General features: G+C 42.9%; 1 protein-coding gene across 6 annotated transcripts in view; it reads left to right on the plus strand.

The window, feature by feature from the left end:
• The window catches only part of LOC139226844 (mitochondrial Rho GTPase 1), an 89,015-nt gene that overhangs the window by 8,034 nt on the left and 56,093 nt on the right, over positions 1-24,888 (plus strand). For 4 of the 6 annotated variants that reach the window (XM_070857913.1, XM_070857912.1, XM_070857914.1 and 1 more), the window contains 9 exons: positions 7,690-7,748; positions 13,468-13,549; positions 18,609-18,652; positions 19,479-19,532; positions 19,690-19,742; positions 19,960-20,068; positions 21,607-21,708; positions 22,496-22,594; positions 24,690-24,798. In XM_070857913.1, the coding sequence (XP_070714014.1) occupies positions 7,716-7,748; positions 13,468-13,549; positions 18,609-18,652; positions 19,479-19,532; positions 19,690-19,742; positions 19,960-20,068; positions 21,607-21,708; positions 22,496-22,594; positions 24,690-24,798 (685 nt within the window). In that variant the 5' untranslated portion in view covers positions 7,690-7,715. Of the gene's footprint in view, positions 1-7,689; positions 7,749-11,018; positions 11,091-13,467; positions 13,550-15,265; positions 15,309-18,608; positions 18,653-19,478; positions 19,533-19,689; positions 19,743-19,959; positions 20,069-21,606; positions 21,709-22,495; positions 22,595-24,689; positions 24,799-24,888 lie in introns of those variants that run through there. The other 2 variants (XM_070857916.1, XM_070857917.1) reach the window with 2 other exon arrangements.

The raw sequence follows: 24,888 nt of genomic DNA on the forward strand, positions 1-24,888 counted from the left end.
GGGGGACTGCCTGAGAAGAGATTTCTACCTGCAGCTGATGGGAAGAGATGTAGGTGTCTGCCATTGGCTGCTGTTTTTAAATGCAAGTTATCCTTAAAAGTGTATATTTTATTCAGTTTCCTAGATAGTTCCACTGTCCTCTTAAATGGTTTGTGAACAGTATCAATAAATTGACCAATGTGTGTGAGGTCAAGTTGCAGCTAAAGATGTATGGGAGGCAGTGTATTTGCTTGACTTTGCTTTGTGACTTTCAGTCACGCATGTGCACGCAAACATGCATACAGTTAACGTAAGAACATATGAAAATCTAGAACAAGAAAGGTCATAGCAGAGGTCCCAGAACAGATTCCAATGGAACTCCACTGGTTACTTTTCCCAGACACAGCATTCTTAATTTGTTGTCCTCCACTGTGTTCTGTTGCCAAGCCAGTTCTCAATCCAACATTAAGCTTCCTTAGTAGCCTCGTATTAGGAACTTTGTAAAATATTCTTTGGAAAAAAAACCCTGTCTACTAGCTTAGAAAAATTCCAGTAAGTTTCTATTACTTCTGAACCTAGTGCTGACTTCCTCCTATCTAAATGACCACTCGTAGCGTCCCCCAGAATGCCCTTCAGGCAGTCTTAACATGCCGGATATTCACTAACTGGCCTTTAATTACCAGTTTCATGCCATACTCCTTTTTTGTATGTTGGAATGATATATGTCATCCTTCCGTCCTTTAGTATTTTTGGAGCTCTGAGAAACATCAACCAAAGCATCAATAATTTCCATCTTTAAATTCCTTGAGCTTTCCAGGATGTGTGCCATCTGGCTTATTGTAAACCATTCCCCAATGCATGGTTTCCTCTTTGCTCAGTCATTAACATTGCCCCTGGTTTATGTAGATATAGCAATAACCGTTTAATATTTACTCACTGGTTGTATCAGCTTTGGAGTTCAAAACCAGAGATACATTTTCTAATTGCTTGAAACAATTTAAGGCGTGCTTTGGTCTTAAGGTTAGCGCAATGCAAACACAAATGGTGAGGCAGACCAGTTATTCTGAAAGGATTGCCAAGACCCTTACAGCTGATGGAGAGCACATTCTATCAGACTAGACTGGATTAACATCTATTTTCTGGAGGTGAAAGGACAGAACTGTGCCATATAGTTGCTGTACCATTCAGAGCCTTTTTGTTTGCTTGGAGTTGAAATGTGTAGATGAGCATGGAGACCTTGTCCAGATGCACAAATCTTTAAAGGTGGCAGGGCAAGTTGAAAAGATGGTTAAAAAGCATGTGGGTTACTTGGGCTTATAAATAGAGGAATAGAATATAAAAGCAAAGAGATTATGCTCGAACTTTATAAATCATTGGTTAGGCCTCAGCTGGAGTATTGTGGACAGTTCTGGGCACCACGCTACACGAAAGATGTAAAGGCTTTAGAAAGGGTCCAGGTGAGGTTTACCAGGATGTTATCAGGGATGAGGGACTTCAGTTAAGAGGAGAGGTTGGAAAAGTTAGATTTGGATAGAATAAATAGGGAAAAAGTATTCCCTCAGGTGAGTGGGTCAGTAACTCGAGGTCATAGATTCAGAATCATTGTGAAAGGATCTAGAGGGAAGATCAGGAGAAATGTTTTCACTGGGAGTTGTTGGGATCTGAAACGCTCTACCTGGGAAAGGTGGTGGAAGCTGATTCCATAAATACGTTTAATCAGGACTTGGACAGATACTGGAAGATGAGGAACTTGCATGGTTACGGACAAAAAGCATGGACGTGAGACTAAGCATGACTGCTCTTTCAAGAGCCAGCAGAGGCACGATGGGCTGAATGGCCTCACGTGCTGTAAGTTTCTACAATTCTATGGCCGCTGAAGCAAAACTTTTAATGTTTATTTCACTACCAAAAAGTTTTGAGTAAGGCAGCTTCAAAAGTCATTATGCTGAACCTACAGATTTCGTTATAAATTACTAAACACGGGCATCGTGTAATTAAATACCGTCTACACAAGTGCGCAGCATGACCGCCTTGTTGCAGCCTCAAAGTAGTCTGATTTGAGAATTGGTGGCAGAGAGTCACTTGGATTTTTAGTACTCCAGTCTGTGTACTAAAGGTATCTAGAGAAGATGTATTCTTGTGGAGGAATCTCTATTAATTCTACTATGTGACCTGAGGTTTCACACACATCCTTTAGTGGCTTAAATATAGACTGGCTAGGTTATGCACTGACTGACAATACGGATAGAGAACGTAGAAACTATATACTAAACTGTATGAAGTCTGCATTTATACTGTGTGGTGCCAAAGTGGTTTTGGATCCACATCAAAAGTAGCATTGTAATTCAGAAGACTGCTGGGCTCAATGGGGGTCCCTCACACCGATTGAATTTCCAAGAGCTCAGTATCGATCCAAAATTGAGAGAGAATATCTTTTACCCAGAGAGTGGGAATAGCTTTATAATTCTTTTAGCGAGGTGCTGTCTCATGCAAATGTTGTGGGTTCTGTGCAGTTGGCGAATGAGAAGGGTTTGGAAAGCATTTGAATAAAGCCTATTCCCTTCAATTGGTCATTTTTTTTTTACTGAGTCCTTTGTCGATTGGGCTCAAAATGATCACCAACTCAACAACTCGGGTCTGTCATTTTCAAGTTGGCAATCCGTGCTACGCAGAGATTAGTTCATTAGGGTAGTAAAGTTAATTCAAAAGTATACCCATAATTTTGCTATAGTCAGATGAATTCGATTGGGTGCCTGCTGAGAGGGGGGTGGGGGGGGAGATGTTCGAAGGGAAGAAAAGAAGCATGCTTCTGGACCACCTGAAGAATGGGAGATCATCAAGAAGAAGCACAGGGCAGTGGCTTGGAGAAGGAAGAATTCAGCCCAAACCTGCCTTAGGCAGACACTGATTTACGCATGTTTCTCTTCAACCTTCCATTAAGAGCTGGGATAATGCTGTGGAAAATTAGAAGTATGTTTTTTCTGCATTTTATTTGAGGAAATCTCTGACTCGATTAGATGCAATCCTTTTCATTTTAGAATGTTTCAGATTGATATCAATTGTAAGCAACAAATATTAGGGAATAAAAATAAACTCCACTATGTTGGAAATCCAAAATAAAAACAGAAATTGCTTAATATATACAACAGGCCTTTCAGCATCTGAAAGAAAAATGGGTTCATGCCTTTTGTCAACTGGAGAGGGCATTTTATTTTATATTTGGGAGTGACAATTTAATGAGGTCTGGATTTATTTTTCTCCTTCTGACCATTGGTATATTTTGTAACATATCTCATTTTCTGGATTCTAGTGAATCTCCTGTGGTGTTGTCAGAGTAAAGTCAGAGGGTATATTTTTATATTTTAGGAACATATTATGTAAAGTAGATTGTAGATGTGTGCCCCTTTCACACTAGAATGTGTAATTACTCTGCCTCCTAATGGTGGGTTCATTCTCACGGTTGTCAAGTTGCAGGTAAGAAAAATTGGTTTTGACAGGTCAATTAGCAAGCTGGAAGAAGTGTGGAACTGATATACCCGTACCTGTATTAGAAAGTGGGAGCTGAAGCACAAGATTTTCTTGTATCTGTAAGAAACAGTCAAGTGGAGGAGGTAGAAAGTATAAATGATCCTTATTGTAACAGTCATTGTTTTATTTACACCTAGCTTGATGCTGTACAGTTGCTTTTCAATTGCCTTGACTTGTATGTGGTCTGCTGTAGCTCTTGAGAAAATGAATGTCAGGGTTGGGGGTCAATGGCTGAATCAGAATGTTTGGATAAATTCGCCAATGGTTAGTGTTACAGGAGTAAAAGTCCTGCATCAAATGCATGACATCCCACTCTAGACTTCACACTTTACTAATGCAAAATAAGTTCATGGTGGGTTCTTTGGATTGGGTGCCAAAGTTAACACTCAGCTGCAATTGCCCTCAAATTGACTCGAGTGTACTTATGTGGATTTGTGTCTGTGATTGCCCAGTTTCTAATCCTTGGGCAGTCACTGGATGGAACTGAAATCACTTCTCAAATGTTCATATGAAAGGGAGGAAAACTGCAGGGTTAGTCACAAAGCCAAATTTGGGTCACAGTACTTTGGTGACCACAACCATTTGATAATGTGTCTGCACCAGGATAGATCATTCAATATTTATCACCTGTGACATTGCACATGGGAGCTAAAGACCAAATGTAGTCTTGCAGTGAAGCAAGGTTGTAGGGTGAGGGTAATTCGATCAAGCGTGCAGACATAATTAAGCCCCTTATTAAAGTCATGCATTCTGCCCTTTTGTTTGTAATACTTTGATTTTATAATCAGTATTTCTAACTAAATAGAAAAACTTAGGGAATTTTGGGCAGCAGAGAAATAGAATTGGTTGGAGTAGGTGCTTCTTTGCAGTACAGACTGAGAATCGGAGCAATGCCAAACCAGGGCATTACAGTCTCACTACTGCCAAACCAGGGCATTACAGTCTCACTACTGCCAAACCAAGGCATTACAGTCTCACTACTGCCAAACCAAGGCATTACAGTCTCACTACTGCCAAACCAGGGTATTACAGTATCGCCACTGCCAAACCAAGGCATTACAGTATCGCAACTGCCAAACCAAGGCATTACAGTATCGCTACTGCCAAGAAGGTGTACTTACAATGTGACAAGTTCATGAAGACAGTTTCCATTTATAAATGTAGAATCTATGGCCCCAAGTTTCTACATGATTTGCTCCTGATTTTTAGGAGCAACTGGTGTAGAACGGAGTATCTTAGAAATCGGAATTCTCGTCATTTAGTTTGCTCCAGTTCTAGTCAGTTAGAACAGTTTCACTTTGCAACAGAATTTTTTTTTCAAAAGGGGGCGTGTCCGGCCACTTACGCCTGATTTCAAAGTTTCGTGAGTGAAAACTTACTCCAAACTAACTTAGAATGGAGTAAGTGAAGATTTTTGTACGCTCTCAAAAACCTTGTCTACACTTTAGAAAATCAGGTGTAGGGAATGGTGGGGGCGTGTTTAAAGGGAAGTTTACAAACATTAAACACTTCAGTTTTACAAATAAAGAGCCATCATCAATAATAAATGATAAATACATCAATAAATCAACCAATAAATCAAAAAAAATTAATAAGAAATATATATATTTTTTTAAATCAATAAATAAAACATTTTCTAATTACCGACTGCAGCACCAGGAGCCCTCCAACAGCGTGCTGGGATGCCCCCCCCCCCCCCAGTGTGTCTCTGTCAGTGTCTCTATCTCTCTGTGTGTCTCTCATTCTCTGTCTGTCAGTGTCTGTGTTTCTGACAGCGAGTAGAGGGAGGGATGGGGAGAGATGGGGAGAGATGGGGGAGAAGGGGGAGGGATGGGGGAGAAAGATATGGGGGGGAGAAAGGAGATATGGGGGGAGGAGATTGGGGGGTGGGGAAGGAGATTGGGGGGTGGGTGGGTGGGGGGGAAGGAGATTGGGGGGTGGGTGGGTGGGGGGGAAGGAGATTGGGGGGTGGGTGGGGGGAAGGAGATTGGGGGGGTGGGTGGGTGGGGGGGGAAGGAGATTGTGGGGTGGGTGGGGGGGGGAAGGAGATTGGGGGGTGGGTGGGTGGGGGGGGAAGGAGATTGGGAATTGGGGGTGGGGGGGAAGGAGATTGGGAATTGGGGGGTGGGGGGGGAAGGAGATTGGGGGGTGGGTGGGTGGGGGGGAAGGAGATTGGGGGGTGGGTGGGTGGGGGGGAAGGAGATTGGGGGGTGGGTGGGTGGGGGGGAAGGAGATTGGGGGGTGGGTGGGTGGGGGGGAAGGAGATTGGGGGGGGGTGTGTGGGGGGGGAAGGAGATTGGGGGGGGGGAGGCTGAACGGGCTGGGCCCGAGACTTCGGGCAGGGCCCATCCCTAGCACCAGATTTACAGGTAGGTGGCGTTGGGTCGAGTCGGGGGGTGGTGGGAGGGAGGGAAAGGAGGTCATGTCGGGGGGAGGGAGGTCAGGTTGGATCCAGTCCGGGGGGGGGAGCGGGTGTCGGGTCCGGTCCGGGGGCAGGTGTCGGGTCCGGTCCGGGGGCGGGAAGCGGGAGTCGGGTCGGGAGGAAGCAGGAGCTGGCCGTGGGAGGAGCCTTATTCACGCAGCCCCAGTGAGGCCATTTGGCCAGGGCTAGGGGCTGCGTGCTTCGGGCCCCTCCCACACAGTTTCGGGCGCCTGGAGCTACTGCACTTGCGCGCCCACTGTAGCGCGCATGTGCAGAGGTCCCGGCACTGTTTTCAGCGCAGGGACCTGGCTCCGCCCCCTACAGCTCCTGCTGCGCTGCGCCGAGGGCCAGAGGACCTGCAGGGAGCTGGAGAATCTGGAGGTTTTTTTTAGGCACACTTTGTGGCGCGAAAAACGGGCGTCCACGTTGGGACTGCGCCGTTCTAGGCGCGGCACGAAACTTGGGCCCCTTAAAACTAGTTGATTGCATTGCATATGGGCAATCAAGACCAAGTTTAGTCTTTGGGGTTAGAGACTGGACGATGTTTTGGATCGGGCCTATTTTGCATACCGTTTTGGTCTCTGTATTTAAGGAAGGATATACTTTCATTGGAGGCTGTTCAGAGAAGGTTCACTAAGTTGATTCCGGAGATGAGGGGGCTGACTTATGAAGATAGGTTGAGTAGGTTGGGCCTATACTCATTGGCGCTCAGAAGAATGAGAGGTGATCTTATTGAAACTTTTATAATGAGGGGACTCGACAAGGTGGATGCAGAGAGGATATTTCCACTCATGGGGGAAACTAAAACTACGGGACATAATCTTAGAATAAGGGGCCGCCCATTTAAAACTAAGATGAGGAGGAATTTCTTCTCTCGGGGTTGTAAATCCATGGAATTCTCTGCCCCTGAGAGCTGTGAAGGCTGGGTCATTAAGGTAGAGATAGACAGATTTTTGAGTGATAAGGAGTAAAGGGTTATGGGGAGCGGGCAGGGAACTGGAGCTGAGTCCATGATCGGATCAGCTCAATGTGTCAAATGGCCTACTCCTGCTCCTAATTCTTATGTTCTTATGTTAAAGTTCTACATTCTGCCCTGATTTTAAAGTTTCCATTGTAAATTACCACCTTCACATTTTATCATGAAAACTTCCAATCTAAACTGGTCACTCTGTAATTACAGCTGCCTTCTAGTGGTCGCACGAGAGCACCTCCATTGCGTGGGGGATGTAATTAGCCTTTCACAATTTTACATTCTAAATGTGCAGATCGGAGTTTATAATGGAAAATTGAGAGATTTTGAATATATTAGATGTTGATGGCAACAAGTGCCGGGTTACCTGAAACACAGAAATCTGCATATTTCCCTTGTGCGTGAAAAACAAATGGGAACATTGTCATTTGTGTGTCAGTATCATCCTTCCCAAGGCCACCTTCAGTAGGTTCGTGCATACCTCCTGTATCTGATTTTGGCACTACTGTCCTGGACTTGCCAACGTTCTTTATTTTGAGAGAACCTCTTTAGGAGAAATATGGTTGCCTAATAACTTTCATTAACACATCCTGAATCTCAATATTGTGGCACTAAAATTCACGCTTTTGAAAGTAGGCTTTGATTGCTTATATAATGTACATTGAAGTGGTAGGGTCCTTACCACCACATTAAATAATAGCAATGAATCCTAGAGCTGTTGGAGAACAACCTGTTGTGCTGAAAGATGATTGTGAATCTATAGTAAAGCTGTTTGTTTTCTTTTGTACAGCTAAGGTTGGGAAGACCTCTTTGATTATGTCTCTGGTCAGTGAAGAGTTTCCGGAAGAGGTATGTGGATTGATTTTTTATGGGGACTGTGCGTCTGTTGTCTTACATTTTGCTAAAATTAGATTGTGGTAGAATCGTAGAACATACAGACAGAAGGAGGCCATTCAGTCCACTGTACCTATGTCGGCTCTTTGAAAGATTTATCCAATTAGTCCCACTCTCCTGTTCTTTCCCCATAGCCCTGTTAATTGTTTAAGTATTTATCCAATTCGCTTTTGAAAGTTACTATTGAATCTGCTGCCACTGTTCTTTCAGGCCATGCGTTCCAGATCACAACTTGTGTAAAATTATTTCTCCTCGCCTCTGGTTCCTTTGTCAATTATCTTAAAATAGTTTCCATTTCCTGTAAAGTTACTTTAAAAGCTATACTCAAAGCACCTTGCTGGGAATAGATTGCTTACCACATTACATCAGATAACTGATTTCTCGGCTAAATGTTGCGCAGCTTGCTGGTAGTATTCCGAGTCAAAAATTCCACTGGCCCAATCTTTGGGACCAGTAGACAACAACCTGATCAATTCAGACCAATGGTTTCAGACTGGGGATGGCAAGGGGGTGGTGACAGAACGAAGAAAGTAACGGCTCATATGTTATTTTTAAATTGGTGACCGACATTGATTATTGATCTCAAAACAAAGAGAACGGCCATATTAAGGAGATGGGACAGACGAGTTGGTCACAATCTTGATGTTCTGTAGAATTCACTTTTAACTTCAACATCTGAACACTTACCACAGAAACTACTGCACATAAACTCGGGGACAGGCTGCTGCCCACCAACTGTGCTTCTGGCCTTTGCTCTTTTTATAAGTTGCACTAGATTGTTCTCTGCCCCTTCTTTTAAAATCTCCTTAGTTTGTCCTGTTTCAATGGGCCCAAGTTTCCACATGATTCGCACCTGATTTTTAGGAGCAACTGGTGGAGAACGGACTATTTTAGAAATCGCAATTCTCCACATTTTTTTTTCTGCAGTTCTAGTCAGGTAGAACAGTTCTAGTTTAGAACAGAATTTTTTCTTCAAAAGGGGGCGTGTCCGGCCACTGACGCCTGATTTGAAAGTTTCCACAGTGAAAATGTACTCCAAACTAAAGTAGAATGGAGCCAGTGAAGATTTTTGTAGAACTGAAAAAACCTGTTCTACACATTAAAAAATCAGGCGCAGGTTACAAATTAGGCGTCCAGAACGAGGTGGGGGGGGGGGGAAGGGAACTCACTAAATTCGACAATAAATCCTTATTTATACTTCTACAAATATTATACAAATAAATCCAACCTGAATAAACATTTATAAGCCAAGAAAAGATTAAATAAACCATCTTCCTACCTGTGTGAAAGTGCTTCAGCCAGGGAGGATTCTGCAGCCGTTCGTGCCGCTGAGAGGGAGGGAGGGAGTGAGTGAGTAGGGTCAGTCGGGGGGGGGGGAGCGGGGGTCGGGTCAGTCGGGGGGGGGGGGAGAAACGGGTCTCGGGTCCGGGGGGGGAGCGGGGGTCGGGGCGGGGGGGGGGAGCGGGTGTTGGGTCGGGTCTGGTCGGCCGGGTGGGGGGGGGGGAGCGAGTGTCGGGTCTGGACAGGCGGGGAGCAGGAGCTGGCCGTGGGAAGTGCCCCATTGGGCCAGGGCTAGGGGCTGCGTGCTTCGGGCCCCTCCCACACAGTTCGGCGCCTGGAGCTACTGCACTTGCGTGCCCACTGTAGCGCACATGTGCAGAGGTCCCGGCACTGTTTTCAGCGCCGGGACCTGGCTCCGCCCCCCCACAGCTCGTGCTGGCTGCGCCGAGGGCCACAGGACCTGTAAGTAGGTGGAGAATACCGAGGATTTTTTTAGGTGCCGTTTTAGGCGCGAGAAACAGGCACCCAGCTCAGAGGGCGCCCGTTTTTTTTCTTGTGGAAACTTGAGCCCTATATTTCTCCCTGCCATAAGGTTTTCCCTCTGCTACGTCATTCTCTAGCTGAAAGGATGGGAGGGTAACCTGCTTCCAGGTCTCTCTACCAGTTCCTTGGCAACGGCTCAATGTACTCGCGCCTGCAATTCACTGATGTATGTATATTCAGAATGCACAAAACCCAAATATTGCAGCAAATACTTTAGTTCTAGTAATAGAAACATCGAAAATAGGTGCAGGAGTAGGCCATTCGGCCCTTCGAGCCTGCACCACCATTCAATATGATCATGCAACTTCAGTACCCCATTCCTGCTTTCTCTCCATGCCCCCTGATCCCTTTAGCCATAAGGGCCACATCCAGCTCCCTTTTGAATATATCTAACGAACTGGCCTCACAACTTTCTGTGGTAGAGCATTCCACAGGGTCACAATTCTCTGAGTGAAGAAGTTTCTCCTCATCTCGGTCCTAAATGGCTTACCCCTTATCCTTAGACTGTGACCCCTGGTTCTGGACTTCCCCAACATCGGGAACATTCTTCCTGCATCTAACCTGTCCAATCCTGTCAGAATTTTATATGTTTCTATGAGATCCCCTCTCATTCTTCTAAATTCCAGTTAGTATAAGCCAAGTCGATCCAGTCTTTCTTCATATGTCAGTCCAGCCATCCCGGAAATCAGTCTGGTGAACCTTCGCTGCGCTCCCTCAATAGCAAGAATGTCCTTTCTCAGATTAGGAGACCAAAACTGTACACAATATTCAAGGTGTGGCCTCACCAAGGCCCTGTACAACTGCAGTAAGACCTCCCTACTCCTATACTCAAATCCTCTCGCTATGAAGGCCAGCATGCCATTTTCCGCCTTCACCGCTTGCTGTACCTGCAAGCCAACTTGCACTGACTGATGTACCATGACACCCAGGTCTCGTTGCACCTCCCCTTTTCCTAATCTGTCACCATTCAAATAATATTCTGCCTTCCTGTTTTTGCCACCAAAGTGGATAACTTCACATTTATCTACTTTATACTACATCTGCCATGCATTTGCCCACTCACAAAAACATAATAAAATAAAATTAAAAAAACACATTTTATTGTTTAAAAACCCTGCCCACTACAGTAAGTTTATTTTAAACCATAATTTAAAAAAATTATAATTCCCCCCCCCCCCCCACAAAAGACATTTTTAACTTTCATTTCAATTAATTTTAATTATGTGAGGTGTGTTTTTTATTTTTTATTGTGTTTAGGATGTATGTTTTTTTTTCTCATAGCAATGAGAACTCGCAGATACGGAGTTCCCATTGCTATTAATGTGAAAGCTGTGGAATACTGTACCTGATTGGTTGAGCAGTCACACGTGACTGCACCTTCTGCATCCGAACCTGGAGGACGGGAGCGCGCTTCACAGCGCAGGAAGAGAAGGTCTCCCCCAACGGAATCGCAGGTTCCTCCGGGACCACCAGGTAAATTCGTAAAAATTCTCCGGTCGGAGACGTTCGTCCGAAAGAAGCCTCCGACTGGAATTTCAGGGCCAATGTTTAGTTGCCAGTATGAGGTGCAGGCTTAAATATATTAATTTGCAGAAATTGTACACAAGATCAGTACATCATTGATACAACCCTGCCAGACCCATTCCATGCCAGAGCATAAGCATGAACATTAGTTAATGTTTTTAATCACTTTTTGATTAAGTTTAATTTACATAAATTATCTGTTTGTTGCATTGTTTTCTGATGACAACATCCAGGTTGATTTCTCTGATAATTCCACTTCAGAGGCAATTGAGCAGTTAGATCAGACCTTCTGCCGCAAGCAGTGCCACCCTAGACATGGACACTTTTCAAAGTAGTCTGTGGCTACTGATGTGTTAGATCTCTATTTAACCCTTTCTGTGGCTACTTATCATCTTGGCGATGCATTCAGACTTTCACATAGTTCTGGTTATGGAGATGCGTACTAGTTATATAGCTCTTGCTTTTACTGGAGTCAAACTTTTATTAATTTTATTTAAACTTATTTTCCATTTATTTGTTCACATTATTCACAATTATTGCAACCAAAGCTGATTTTTTTTGAATAAAGGTATATTTGGTGACCCAATGTTTTAAGACCTCCATTCCCAACCTTAGCTGTGTCACTGAGGGTAGGCAACGTCCAAACCAGGAGTACCCCCTCCTGCCACACAAGGAGCAGAGAGAAAATGAAGCTCTCCTCCTCACAGTCGGATGAAGAGCAGCATTTGCAGAAGTGGGTCACTGGCAGCTGGAAAGGGACCCAGAAAAGGTGACCTAACAGAACGGTGTCCAGGGGGAATGACAAGGATAATAAGAACTGATAACTAAAACCATGAGTGTCACTCTTGGTGATTATCCTGGGGTTGGTGGCATATACTGATTTGCAGGTCTCCCTATGAAGTTACCCCCTGACTTGCCCATTACTGATGTCATCAGGCATCTGGTGACACTTGAAATGAATCTCCATAGAGGAGAAAATCTGTATTGAAAAGTATAATACCTCACAGCGGATTGGAAACTTTACATAATATTTAGATGTTTTCTAAGGGTGGGACTACTTGTACTGAAAGTATGTAGTCTCATCTTCTCTCCCTGCACCCACTACCGCCTCTGTATTTAATAGTTTTCCATATAAAATCTGTGATTGAAACTGGAGCTTCCTGAAGTTGCTAATGTTAATTCTACAAATGTTTTTCTGACACTTGTGAAAGACAGACTTGCTTTTCACAACCTCGGGACGTCCCAAAACACTTCACAGCCAATAAAGTACTCTTGAAGTGTAGTCACTAGTAATGTAGGAAACATTGTTTTTGTCTTAATACTCCTGTGAAACATCTTGGGACATTTCACTATGTTAAAGGCGCTATATAAATGCAAGTTGTTGAAACATTTATGTCCAGTTACATAAGAACATAAAAAATAGGAGCAGGAGCTCCGCCATTCTGATCTGATTGTGGCCTCAACTCCATTTCCCCGCCGCTCCCCATAACCTTTGACTCCCTTATCTTTCTAAAATCTGTCTGTCTCTACCTTAAATACATTCAAAGACCCAGTCTCCACAGCTCTCTGAGGTACAGAATTCCAAAGATTCACAACCCTCAGAGAAGAAATTCCTCCTCATTTCTGTTTCAAATGGGTGACCCCTTATTCTGAAACCATGCCCCCTAGTTCTAGATTCCCCCACGAGGTGAAGCATCCTCTCTGCATCTACCCTGTCAAGCCCACTCAGAATCTTATAAGTTTTAATAAGATTACCTCTAAGTCTTCTAAACTCCAATGTTGGAGTATAGGCTCAACCTTTCTTCATATGACAACCCCTTCATCTCTGGAATCAACCTTGTGAACCTTCTCTGAACTGCCTCCAGTGCAAGTATATCCTTCCTTAAATAAGGAGACCAAAACTACGCAGTACTCCAGGTGTGGTCTTAGCAATGTCCTGTATAGTTGTAGCAGGATTTCCCTACTTTTATACATTACTGAGTAATTTGTGCAGTGCCAAATGTCTGCTGAGAGCTGCTGGTCAAGTGGTTCTGATGAGCCGAATGGCCTCCTCCTGTACCGTAAATTTATATGATTCCATGAAAGGTCATCATCCTGAATTGTTGCCCACCTTCGTCCCTCCACAGATGCTGCCCAACCTGATTACTGTTTACAGCATTTTCTGTTTTTATTACTGGTCAAGTGGCAGTGGAAATACATTTAAATGTGGAACATGTCAATTAACCATTGCCTCTGGTTGCCACCATTGTGCCAACTATCACTTTATAAAAAAAAAACCTGTTTTGGAATTATGTGTAAATGTGCAATTATTATTTTTTTGTTAAAGGTTCCTCTACGTGCAGAAGAAATCACTATCCCTGCAGATGTCACTCCAGAGAAGGTCCCCACACACATAGTAGACTATTCAGGTAAAGAAAAGTACATCATCAGAGTTAAGCATAATCTTAGGAAGCAGTGCCTTGTCTGGACCTAAATTCTCTTGGGGAAAATGCTGCTCTAGGATCTGTTGATGGGACAGTGTACACTAACTCAGAAAAGTGAATGTTAATTTATGAACATCTGGGCTGTGGGTTTTCTTTTACCCCTCCATTGAGATTTCAGTAAAATGTAATGACGAACAACTTATGTTCTTGTGTAAAGCTTTGGTACTAACAAATAAGAAGGTCTCCGATTTGATCGCAAGTCTGTGCTGAGAAACTGGTCTTAGCTTGTGCTACAATTGATCTCAATGCCCTGGATTAGGGAAGAGAAGAATCAGCAAAGGTTCTCATTACTGGTCCAGCTTTTCCAGTGACCCCTGCTGCAAGTTGCATACATGTAGCGATATTGGGCGAGACTGGATGCCTCATTTGATTAGATATTCTGCTGGCACTACATGTGGATAAATGACTAATTGAGTGAAATATCAGAGAATGCCCAGAGCCTGTGCAGCCATGGTACAGCATGAAGCCACACCTCCAGGAGAGAATAGCAAAGAATGTTCTAAATTGTCGGCCGTGCCTTCAGCTGCCGAGGCCCTAAGCACCAGAATTCCCTCCCTAAACCTCGTCGCCTCTCTACCTCTCTCTCCTCCTTTAACCTACCTCGTTGACCAAACTTTTGGTTATCTGTCCTAATATCTCCTTAAGTGGCTTGGTGCCAAATTTAGTTGATAACACTCCTATGAAGCACTTTGGGATGTTTTACTGCGTTAAAGACACTATATAAATGCAAGTTATTGTTATAAAGTAATTTTTGTACTGCTCATTTGCATATTGTGGGGGGTTTTTGCATCCAAATGTTGGTTGTGCCTGGAGAGAGTATTTTGAGCTATATAACACTTGACATTGCTGGTCTGTTAGTCTTGCTGGTAATGATTGGAGCTATTTGAGATGATGAATTTCATAAAACAACACTGAAAGATGTTGGCTTAAGTTCATTCTGTGTATTGGTGCTAATGAGCATTATGGAAACACTGGGATCCACTAATACTGTTGCAGTGGTAAGCTGGTGGTTGCTGTACTACATTTCTGAATTTATGATTAATACAGTCATGCCTCATTAATTTGTTTTATTACTAACCTACACTTGTTTCTTCATAGTGCTAGCACCTCTGGTTCCAAATTAGTGTTGTGAAATGTTTACTAAACCTCAGCACTCCACTGCTTTTCTTATTTTCATCTGAAAGCCAGTTAATACTTACTCCCTGCCTCAAATGTGCATGATGAAAACATAGCCTCTTAACAGTTGCCATTTTACTGTGCACTCACTCTAAATTTCAAGCTAATTCATGACTGAATTAAGTTTTATTTTTGCGTGTCTCTAGTAAAGCATTTTTATTCCAACCTGTGATTAACTCTTCATTTTAAAAAAATTCTGCATTTATAAATCACTGGTTAGGTCTTGGCTGGAATATAGTATCCAATTCTGAGAACCACACTTTATGAAGATGTCAAGGAGAGGGTGCAGAGGAGATTTACTAGCATGGTACCAGGAATGTGGGGCTTTAGTTATGCGGAGAGACTGGAGAAGTTGGATCTATTCTCCTTGGAGCAGAGAAGGTTAAGGAGAGATTTGATAGAGGTGTTCTAAATTATGAAGGGCTGTTGATCGAGTAAATAAGAAACTGTTTCCACTGGCAGGAGATCAGTGACCAGAGGACACCGGTAATCGGCAAAAGAACCAGAGGTTAGATGAAAATCCTTTTCTTTTTACGCAGCAAGTTATGATCTGGAATGCACTGCCTGAAAGGGTGGTGAAAGTCGATTCAATAATAACATACAAAAGAGAATTGGAAACATATTGAAGGGGAAAATTTGCAGGGCTATGAGGAATTGTTAGTTACATCAAATGGAATAAAATTAAAACATTTTATAGCACCATGGGAAAAGAGCATGGGGAGTGGGACTAATTGGACAACTCTTTCAAAGAGCCTGCCTGCACAGGCACAATGGGCTGAATGGCCTCCTGTGCTGTATGATTCTATGATTTACATATTACATTGATTGTGGGGTAACGCTGGTCATCAGATGTGAACCCAGGCACCACTTCACTCTGCTCGTTGGCACTTTAAACATCTAGAACAGATTTTTCTATAAGTTTTGGCATTAAAAATCCTGTTTAAATTGAGTGCTCCCACTTTAAAATTGCAACATTGTACCTCCAGTTTGTCTAATTTGCCTGCGAGCAGAGTGCATGTTTTAATTGCAACACGTTATTGTATTGCTGCTGTCCATGGCCACCAGGATATTAAACAAACTAGGAGATATACAGTTTGCTGGTTTTAAACAGGAACACTTAAAACAGTACTTCTAAATATTGACAAACAGGCACCATTTAACTTCTTGAACTTGGCTTCAGCACCTCTTAAGTACTCTTGCTTAGAGATGGATAAATGGCCGATGTGCTTATGGAAGCTGAATAATCCAAGCAATAAAATGTTATTTTCCTATGGTGCTATAAAAAGTTTAAATTTTATTCCATTTGATGAAACTAACAATTTCATTGATACGTTGACTTTTAATGTAACAAAATGGTGTTTTTTCAATGCATGTCAAATAACCAGGCCTGGCTGTATTGTGAAAAGGATGTGAATCATAGAAATAGAAATTTACAGCACAAAAGGAGGCCATTTGGGCCCATCGTATCCGTGCCGGGCGACCAGGAGCTATCCAGCCTAATCCCACTTTCCAGCTCTTGGTCCATAGCCCTGTAAGTTACGGCACTTTACGTGCACATCCAAGTACTTTGCTCTGCTAAGATAAATAGGTCCTTCCTATCCACTCTATCTAGGCCCCTCATAATTTTATACACCTCAATCCGGTCTTCCCTCAGTTCCAAAGAAAACAACCCCAGCCTATCCAATCTTTCCTCAGCTAAAATTCTCCAGTCCAGGCAACATCCTCGTAAATTTCCTCTGTACCCTCTCCAATTTTCCTGTACTGTGGTGACCAGAACTGCACACTGTACTCTAACTGTGGCCTAACTAGTGTTTTATAGAGTTCAAGCATAACCTCCCTGCTCTTGTATTCTATGCCTCGGCTAATAAAGGCACTTATTATGTGTGCCTTCTTAACCACCTTATCTATCTGGCTTGCTACCTTCAGAGATCTGTGGACCTATACTCCAAGGTCCCTTTGTTTCTCTACACTTTCCGGTGTCCTACTATTTAATGTGTATTCCATTGCCTTGTTAGCCCTCCCAAATGCATTACCTCACACTTTTCTGTATTGAATTCCATTTGCCACTGTTTTGCCCACCTGACCAGTTCATTGTTATCGTCCTGCAGTCTGCAACTTTCTTCTTCATTATCAACCACACAGCCTATTTTAGTATCCTCTGCAAACTTCTTAATCACACCCCTTACATTCAAGTCTAAATCATTGATAGATACAGGTTATACACCTCCAGTCCGGCACCCATCGGATCTTACCGGTGCCGGACCAGAGAAATTTCCGGACCATGGGAGGTCACACCGACCCTAGCGTTGTCAGCAGTACCCTAGACTTAGCAGATACTGCTGACAATGATCTGGGCGAGCTCTGCGCATGCACAGCATTTCTCGGGCCCAGCTTCGGTGCCTCAGTCAGCTGCCCACGCTCCTCGCTCCCTCTCTGCACCGACCCGACCTTGGAGGGAACACCAGAGGCAGCGGGGAGAAGAGGAGCAGCCAGCCCCAGGACACAGCACAGGTCGCGACCTCCCCCTGCCGGGAACGATGCTGGACCAGGGAGTTGCCGGACCAAAGAGTCCTGGACTGGAGAAGTACAATCTATACCACAAAAAGCAAGAGACCGAGTACTGACTCCTGGGGAACCCCACTGAATACAGCCTTCCAGTCACAGAAACACCCATCAACCAATACCCTTTGCTTCCTGCCTCTGAGCCAGTTTTGGATCCAACTTGCCACTTTGCCCTGGATCCCATGGGTTTTTACTTTCGTGAGCAGTCTGCCATGTGGGACCTTATCAAAAGCTTTGCTAAAATCCATATACACTACATCTTACGCACTGCCCTCATCGACCCTCCTTGTTGCCTCCTCAAAAATTGCAATCAGTTTTGCTGGGGGCTCTGCAGCACTGTGTAATACAGGCCACTCCTGGGTGCATTTACAAACCTAGTAAATAGCTTGACATATTTCATCTTTGGTCCTTTACTAAAATGGGGTGTGTTCATTAAGTGATTGTCTTACATTTTATTGGTTACAATTGGATATTTTAGCCACCCTTGTTTGAGTGATGGGATGGGTGGTTGTCTTCTCAAACTAATTAGCTTAACATATATCTACTTTGAGGTGAGGGGGTGGGATGAGAATTCAGCCCAGGGCTAGAAAGTAGTAATTTTTATGGGGTTTAATTAACAGTATTACTGCACTCATTTGCAATATTTGTAGTATCTGAATTTAGTTTAGTTCTCCCAGAATGTTTCAGACTCATTAGAATTCTACCACCGAGCGCATTGACAGTGTAGTGAACAATTTATTTTTAGACCCATTTTAAATAAATAAAGATTAACATGGGTATATTGCATTATGTCTGACATCTATCTTATGGTGGACCTATTGCATTGGAGTTGCTTGCTGTAAGTAAACCTAATCATAATTTCAAAGTTCATTAAATTTATGAATACTTTAGTTTTTGGCCGAAAAGTTCATCCCCAGCGGTGCAATTCTTACTCATTTCTAAAATGTGAACATTTCTATACACCGAGTGAAACTCTTTTTAAGTAATTAAGTAAATGTTTTTCACACAATAGAAATTATATCATCAAAGGTGGTCCCTCATATCGAGGATGACTTGCTTCCACGCCAAAAAGGGATGAGTTCACAGGTGTTTCAATGAAGGACCTAATATTCCAGGTCCCGCACTACATCCTGAAGGGTGGAAGATGCCTGTGCGTGGATTTTTTTTAAACGTGGGGTGGCCGTTGCACACCAGCCACCACACAGGCTTGACAGACTTCAGTCTAACTGTCTTTTCTCACTAACAGAAGCAGAACAGACAGAGGAGCAACTTCACAATGAAATTTCCAAGGTGGGTCTGAAATTAATATTGTAGTGTATGCAAATGACTTCTAGAATCCAATGATTGCCACAATTACTGGTCAGGTTTGTAAGTCAAAACCTGAGAGAATTTGACCAGAAATCTCATTCCCTGATTTCCTTATGTTATTTAGCAACATAGAATAATTCTGGTCATTTTTTTTTAGTGGAAGGTTTGTTTCAGATTTTGACTTATTTCAAGCGTTATCTCATAATTATTTGAAATAAAAACAGAAAATGCTGGAAATCCTCAGCAAGTCGTCCAGCATCTGTGGGGATAGAAACAGTTAACGGTAAGCGTTAACATTGTTTCTGTCTCCACAGCTGCTGCCTGACCTGAGTGTTCCCAGCATTTTCTGTTTTTATTTCAGATTCCCAACATCCGCAGTATTTTGCTATTATTTATCACAATTATTTGATTCATAATTATGGAGTTGGGAAATGTTAAATAACTGAACCTTGGGAGCAAAATGTTAATGCACCAATGCCATGATGTGAAACAAAAGCCAAAATGAATACTAGTCTAGTAAAAAAAAAAAATAATCCAATGTATACAAACCTTGAAGTTCATCAAGTCTCTCAACAGAAGAAAGAGTGTCAGCTGCTGACAATGAGAGTAGTCTATCAGTTACTTCAGCAATCCAAGCTCTGTGCACTTTCTGTAGTGGATCAGTGAACAACATTGTTATAAACTGTATCCTTCAGTGTCATGATTGAGATTTCTATACTAAAAACACATGTCAGTGAAATATTAGCCCATACTTTTGTTTGTGCAAACTGATTAAGCCTACCTCATTGTTGTATCCTTTCTGTTGCAGGCTAATGTAATCTGTATAGTGTATGCCGTCAACAGCAGAAATTCCATTGACAAGGTGGGTGTAATTCAACTTTTAAAATTAGTCACAAGTAGAGGCTTAAAAGAGTATTGTGATGCATTGGTTCTGTAAGAAATTGGTCAGTCAGATTTGCTTGGTTGCTGGTTAAATTCGTACCTGGGTTGCAACAAAATCAAATGTTTGCCTATTGCAGGTAACGAGTCGATGGATTCCTCTAATAAATGACAGGACTGATAAGGATAGCAGGTACAGTGATGTTAGTTAAATCCAACCATTTGTTTTGTAAGGTTGTGAAGTTAAATAGTTAATAGTTATTGCTATTTAGCTTGTATGTCGCTTGCTGGCAAAATATATATTTTTTAAATCCTTCACAGAATTACTGTAGAGAATCACATTCTGCTTGATCAGCTATTTATCAGATATGTGAACCAAAATTAATGCCTATAAATTTGTCTTTTTCCAGAATGCCCCTCATACTGGTGGGAAACAAATCTGATCTTGTAGAACATAGTAGCATGGAAGCTATTCTTCCCATAATGAACCAGTACACAGAGATAGAGACCTGTGTTGAGGTAGGCCATGCTTTCAGAAGCACACTTGTTGGCTTTTAGCATTGAATTGGTTTTAATATATCAGGTTAAGTAAAGCCTCAATTTTAAAATTCTCATACTTAGTTTCAAATCCCTCCATGGCCTCGCCCCTCCCTATCTCTCTCATCTCCTCCGGCCCTGTAACCCTCCACTCCTCTAATTCTAAACCCTTGCGCATCCCTGATTTTAATCACTCAACCATTGGTCGCTGTACCTTCAGTTACCTAGGCCCTAAGCTCTGGAATTCCATCCTTAAACCTCTCCACACCTCTACCTCTCATTCCGCTAAGGCGCTCCTTAAAGCCTACCTCTTTGACCAAGCTTTTGGTTACCTGCCCTAATATCTTCTCATGTGGCTCGGTGTCAAATTTTGTTTTATAACACTCCTGTGAAACGCCTTGGGACATTTTACTATGTTAAAGGCGCTATATAAATGCAAGTTGTTGTCAAACAGGTCACCAAAACTGCTCAACTACATAACTACGCAAGTCTCTCTCTGTCTCCCTGACTGACACTGTTTCCAATTTTATGATTGAAGGGTTCATGGGAGAAAGGAATTGTTGACTGTTAAACTGCTCCAAGTGGGCAGTATTCAAATACCTGTTGGATCAGTGCTCCTTTACCACATGTGTAATGTTAGAATCTACTTGCTAAGTTTTGTTTAATCATCTTTCATGGTAATTTCCTGCTCTGCCAGCAGTGCAGATTTAGACAGTAAGTGTGTATTTTACCCCAGAGAATAACCAATACATTTCAACAGCTGCATTGAATGTGATTTTTGTTTTGAACTAAAATTCAAACTATTTGAGTCACTTGTATATTTTGGGGTGAGGTTCATATTTGTTTAGTATTGTGGAAAGGTAAGGGCAGTACTTCAGCTAAGAGAAAAAGTGGCTTCTTATCCTATAACTTTCATCACTGAATTTATGGAAACTCTCCAGTCTGCAGACTGTATTGTACAAAAGCTTAGAAATCCTCTTGTTTATCCACCTAGGAGGTTCTTGATATGAGGTACTAGTGACCATGCCACTTGTTGGTTGAGGCCTTACTAATATGAATGTCATGGCATTGTCTGTCTTCACCACATGGACTGCAGTGGTTCAAGAAGATGGGCCACCACCATCTTTTCAAGGGCAAATAAAGATGTGCACTAGTTGCAGGCCTTCCCAGTGACGTCCACATCCCAAACAATTTTTAAATAACTTAATCATTCATGCCTCGCACTCTGTTCACCCTAGACCAGCTTGTTTTCATTGTAAAAATTGTAACTTGTTTACCATAAATAAGCAGCCTGGAGGCATTAGTAGAATGATTTTAAAGAAATATTTCAGTATTTTATAAACATATTATCTGTTGCAAATTGTATCTGAAATACTATTGAGAATTCCTCGCAAAAAAAGTAACCATTTTGTCGAACTCATTAAGGTTTCTTTGTAAAAATGTCATTGTTAATGCCTATAGCTACTGTAACTATTGAACTGTTCCAAATATGAAAGCTAAAGTTTTAAAATATTTTTCAGTGTTCAGCAAAAAACCTGAAGAATATCTCTGAGCTGTTTTACTATGCGCAGAAAGCTGTGCTGCACCCCACGGGTCCGCTGTACTGTCCGGAAGAGAAAGAGGTAAAGACAGCCCTGAGTAAAAGTGTATCTATGTCCTTCCAATGTGCTCATATCTTAGACCCTTCCACATAAAAGTGTCTCTGTTATGTATTTAACCCTTTGTAACCTGCTTGACACCTGACCACCAGAGGGCCCACCTGTTGGAGTCCCAAGGGATCCCAGCATATAAGCAGGCCACCCACGAGGTACCTGCACTCTGGAATCTTATTAAAGGAGCTAAGGTCACACTTGCTCATTACACACAGTACTCAGTCTCACCCTTTATTATGAGCGTAATAGTCTCCATTTGCATTGTTGTGCAAGCATTCTCTGGACAATGGTGGCCAGGTAACCTGTTCTCCAGTATCTGTCGGGGCACTCTTGAGCCAGCTGCTTAGTAGGTGCATAAAAGCAGCCAAAGTGCAACAGTGACTGCACTTCAAAAGTACTTCATTGGTGGAAAAGTGCTTTTGGACGATCGGAGGTCATGAAAGGCGCTGTATAAATGCAAGTGTGTCTGTTTTTAAACGTTTCTCCCAGTCTCGTGATCTGATCTTAACTTTTGCTTTCTGCCCCTGTAGCGATTGGGAGTTGTGGGCATGAATCTCGAGCCTGGCACTCTGTCGAGGCATGCTAGGGCCCCAATGACCCAATGTGCCACAGGGTCTACTTTCCAAGATTAAAGCCTGAATCTTGAATTATTGTGTGGTGAATTTTTGTACCTTTTTTCCTTTTTTTTTATCTGAGTGGTTAAGTAGGAAAGTCTGCAACCTGCAGTGTCTAACTTGATTAACTTGTGTACTTACAGATGAAACCTGCCTGTGTCAAAGCCCTAACTCGCATTTTTAAGGTGTCAGACCAGGATAACGATGGGATTCTCAATGATTCAGAACTCAACTTTTTCCAGGTAGAAACCGAGCACACATACATATTGAAATAACAATGCTTTATAGTATTTAGAATTGTTTCTAGTTAGAATGGCCAGCTACATATACCAGAGCCCTCGTGTATACAGCTTACCAATTAAGCGTGACAAATGGGGTTTACAAGCGTGCCCTCTGAAATGGCCCAGCAAGCCACTCAGTTGTAAAAAAACCGTTACAAGAAACAATAAGGAGAATAAAACCGGATGGACCACACAACATCGACCTCGGCTCTGGCTACGGACACAACAATGGCGCACCTAGCTCAGTCGACCCTGCAAAGTCCTCAGAGGGCAATAGAGTCAACCATATTGCTGTGGGTCTGGAGTCACATATAGATCAGACCAGGTAATGATTACAGCAGCAACTTCGAGCAAAGGCCTGAGATTAAGTGATACTTTCTCCAGGGAACAGTATGTGATGCAGAGAGCCCTATAATAAATGATGAGTGAGAAATGCGAGAAACCATCAGCGGCAGGTCGGGGCCATAAAAGGAGCAGCGCGGAGGCATGCCGCTACAAGGTGCAGCACGAGCTGGTGTAGGAGGACGACGGCAGCGAAGATTGATGTCAGCAAGGTCCAAGTCAGTGATTGGAGCGTGGGCAGATGCAGCGGTAGCGGCGAGAGACTGTGGAGGGATGTGATCGGGGCCCAGGGGAGGCGCGAGTTCGGGGCCAGGGTTCCGGGGCAGCACAGGCCAGCCCACACTGCGATGTGTGCACACACTAGGTCCGTGCAGCAGAGCAGGTCTCCAGTTGTCTTGGGTAGTCCTTGCCACTGGACCAAGACCTAGCTCTGTCAAGCCCGTGTGGTGGCTGGTGTGCAACGGCCACCCCACATTAAAAAAAAGTCCATGCACAGGCATCTTCCACCCTTCAGGATGTAGTTCGGGATCTGGAATATTAGATCCTTCATTGAAACACCTGTGAACTCATCCTTTTTTTTTTGGAGTGGAGGCAAGTCATCCTCGTTTCGAGGGACCGCCTATGATGACAAGTTGAAGACCTTTTTTAATATAAGAACATTTCTTCATAGGGACCTACGAGGGGACAGTGTTGCACTTGCTGCTTGTTTTTAAATGTTATATATTAAAGTAATGGTCAATGACAACCTGCAAACACCTATTTTGTATCACTTATCAATCCCTGGCTGGCTGAGATTGGCTAACTCGGCATAGTCCATGGATTCGAGAATGTAGTAGGAATAACGTGTATGGCTCTGGACCACATTACTGAACCATTAGAAGAGTCCAGCCCGTTGAATTTAAATTTAATACTGTGCAGTGTCTTCAGTTTGAAGCTCTATAAACGCATATTGAAGGCGCTTTGTGTTGAAATGACATCCATGACAAACATAAGAACTTAAGAAATAGGAGCAGGAAAAGGCCATTCGACCCTTTGAGCCTGTTCCTCCATTCAATAAGATAATTGTTGATCTTCAACCTCAACTCCACTTTCCTGCCTATTCCTATATCCCTTGATTCCCCTAGAGTCCCAAAATCTATCTATCTCAGCCTTAAATATACTCAACCCATTCACAGCCCTTTCGGGTAGAGAATTCCAAATATGAGTGAAGAAATTCCTCCCCATCCCAGTCTTAAATGGTCGATCCCTTATGCTGAGTTTATGCCCCCTATCTCTCGACTCCCCAGCCAGGGGAAACAACCTCTCAGCACCTGCAGGAGACTTGCAGTATTCCTGCCATCATTCTTTAATATATTAAAGGACCTACGATCCCGAGCCTTGACAGCGTCACAGACCTAGTTTATAGTAAATCTCATGAGCGGTATCAGATCTCCACTTGCAACTTTCCCTTTTAGCTATGAGAATTTCTGGCAAGTCTTGATTGGAGCAAAGTTAGGCATTTGGAGTTCATAGGTCTTCATTTAAGTGCCAAACCTCAGGATCTGTTATGACAATGCGAAAGTACCCTTCCAACTGACTGTTAATCATCGATCAACTGTCCTGGTTAGTAGACTTGCTCTCATGTGTAAATTAGTTGCAGGTGACATGAGAGACAGCATCTAAACTATGTCTTGGTGAGAGTATTTTGTGACCTTTGTTGCTGTATTTCATTTAGAGAACTTGTTTTAACACCCCATTGGCACCTCAAGCTTTGGAAGATGTGAAGAATGTAGTACGGAAGAACATGAGTGATGGTGTCGCTGATAATGGGTTGACGTTGAAAGGTAAACTGATACATTATTGAAATGTTCAGTGTTTTTTTTATAAAATAGATCTCTTCCCAGTAAGTGTAATGCCCCTCAAAGTTGATGTGT

Source organism: Pristiophorus japonicus, chromosome 16 (genome assembly GCF_044704955.1).
Source record: "Pristiophorus japonicus isolate sPriJap1 chromosome 16, sPriJap1.hap1, whole genome shotgun sequence".
NCBI lineage: Eukaryota > Metazoa > Chordata > Chondrichthyes > Pristiophoridae > Pristiophorus > Pristiophorus japonicus.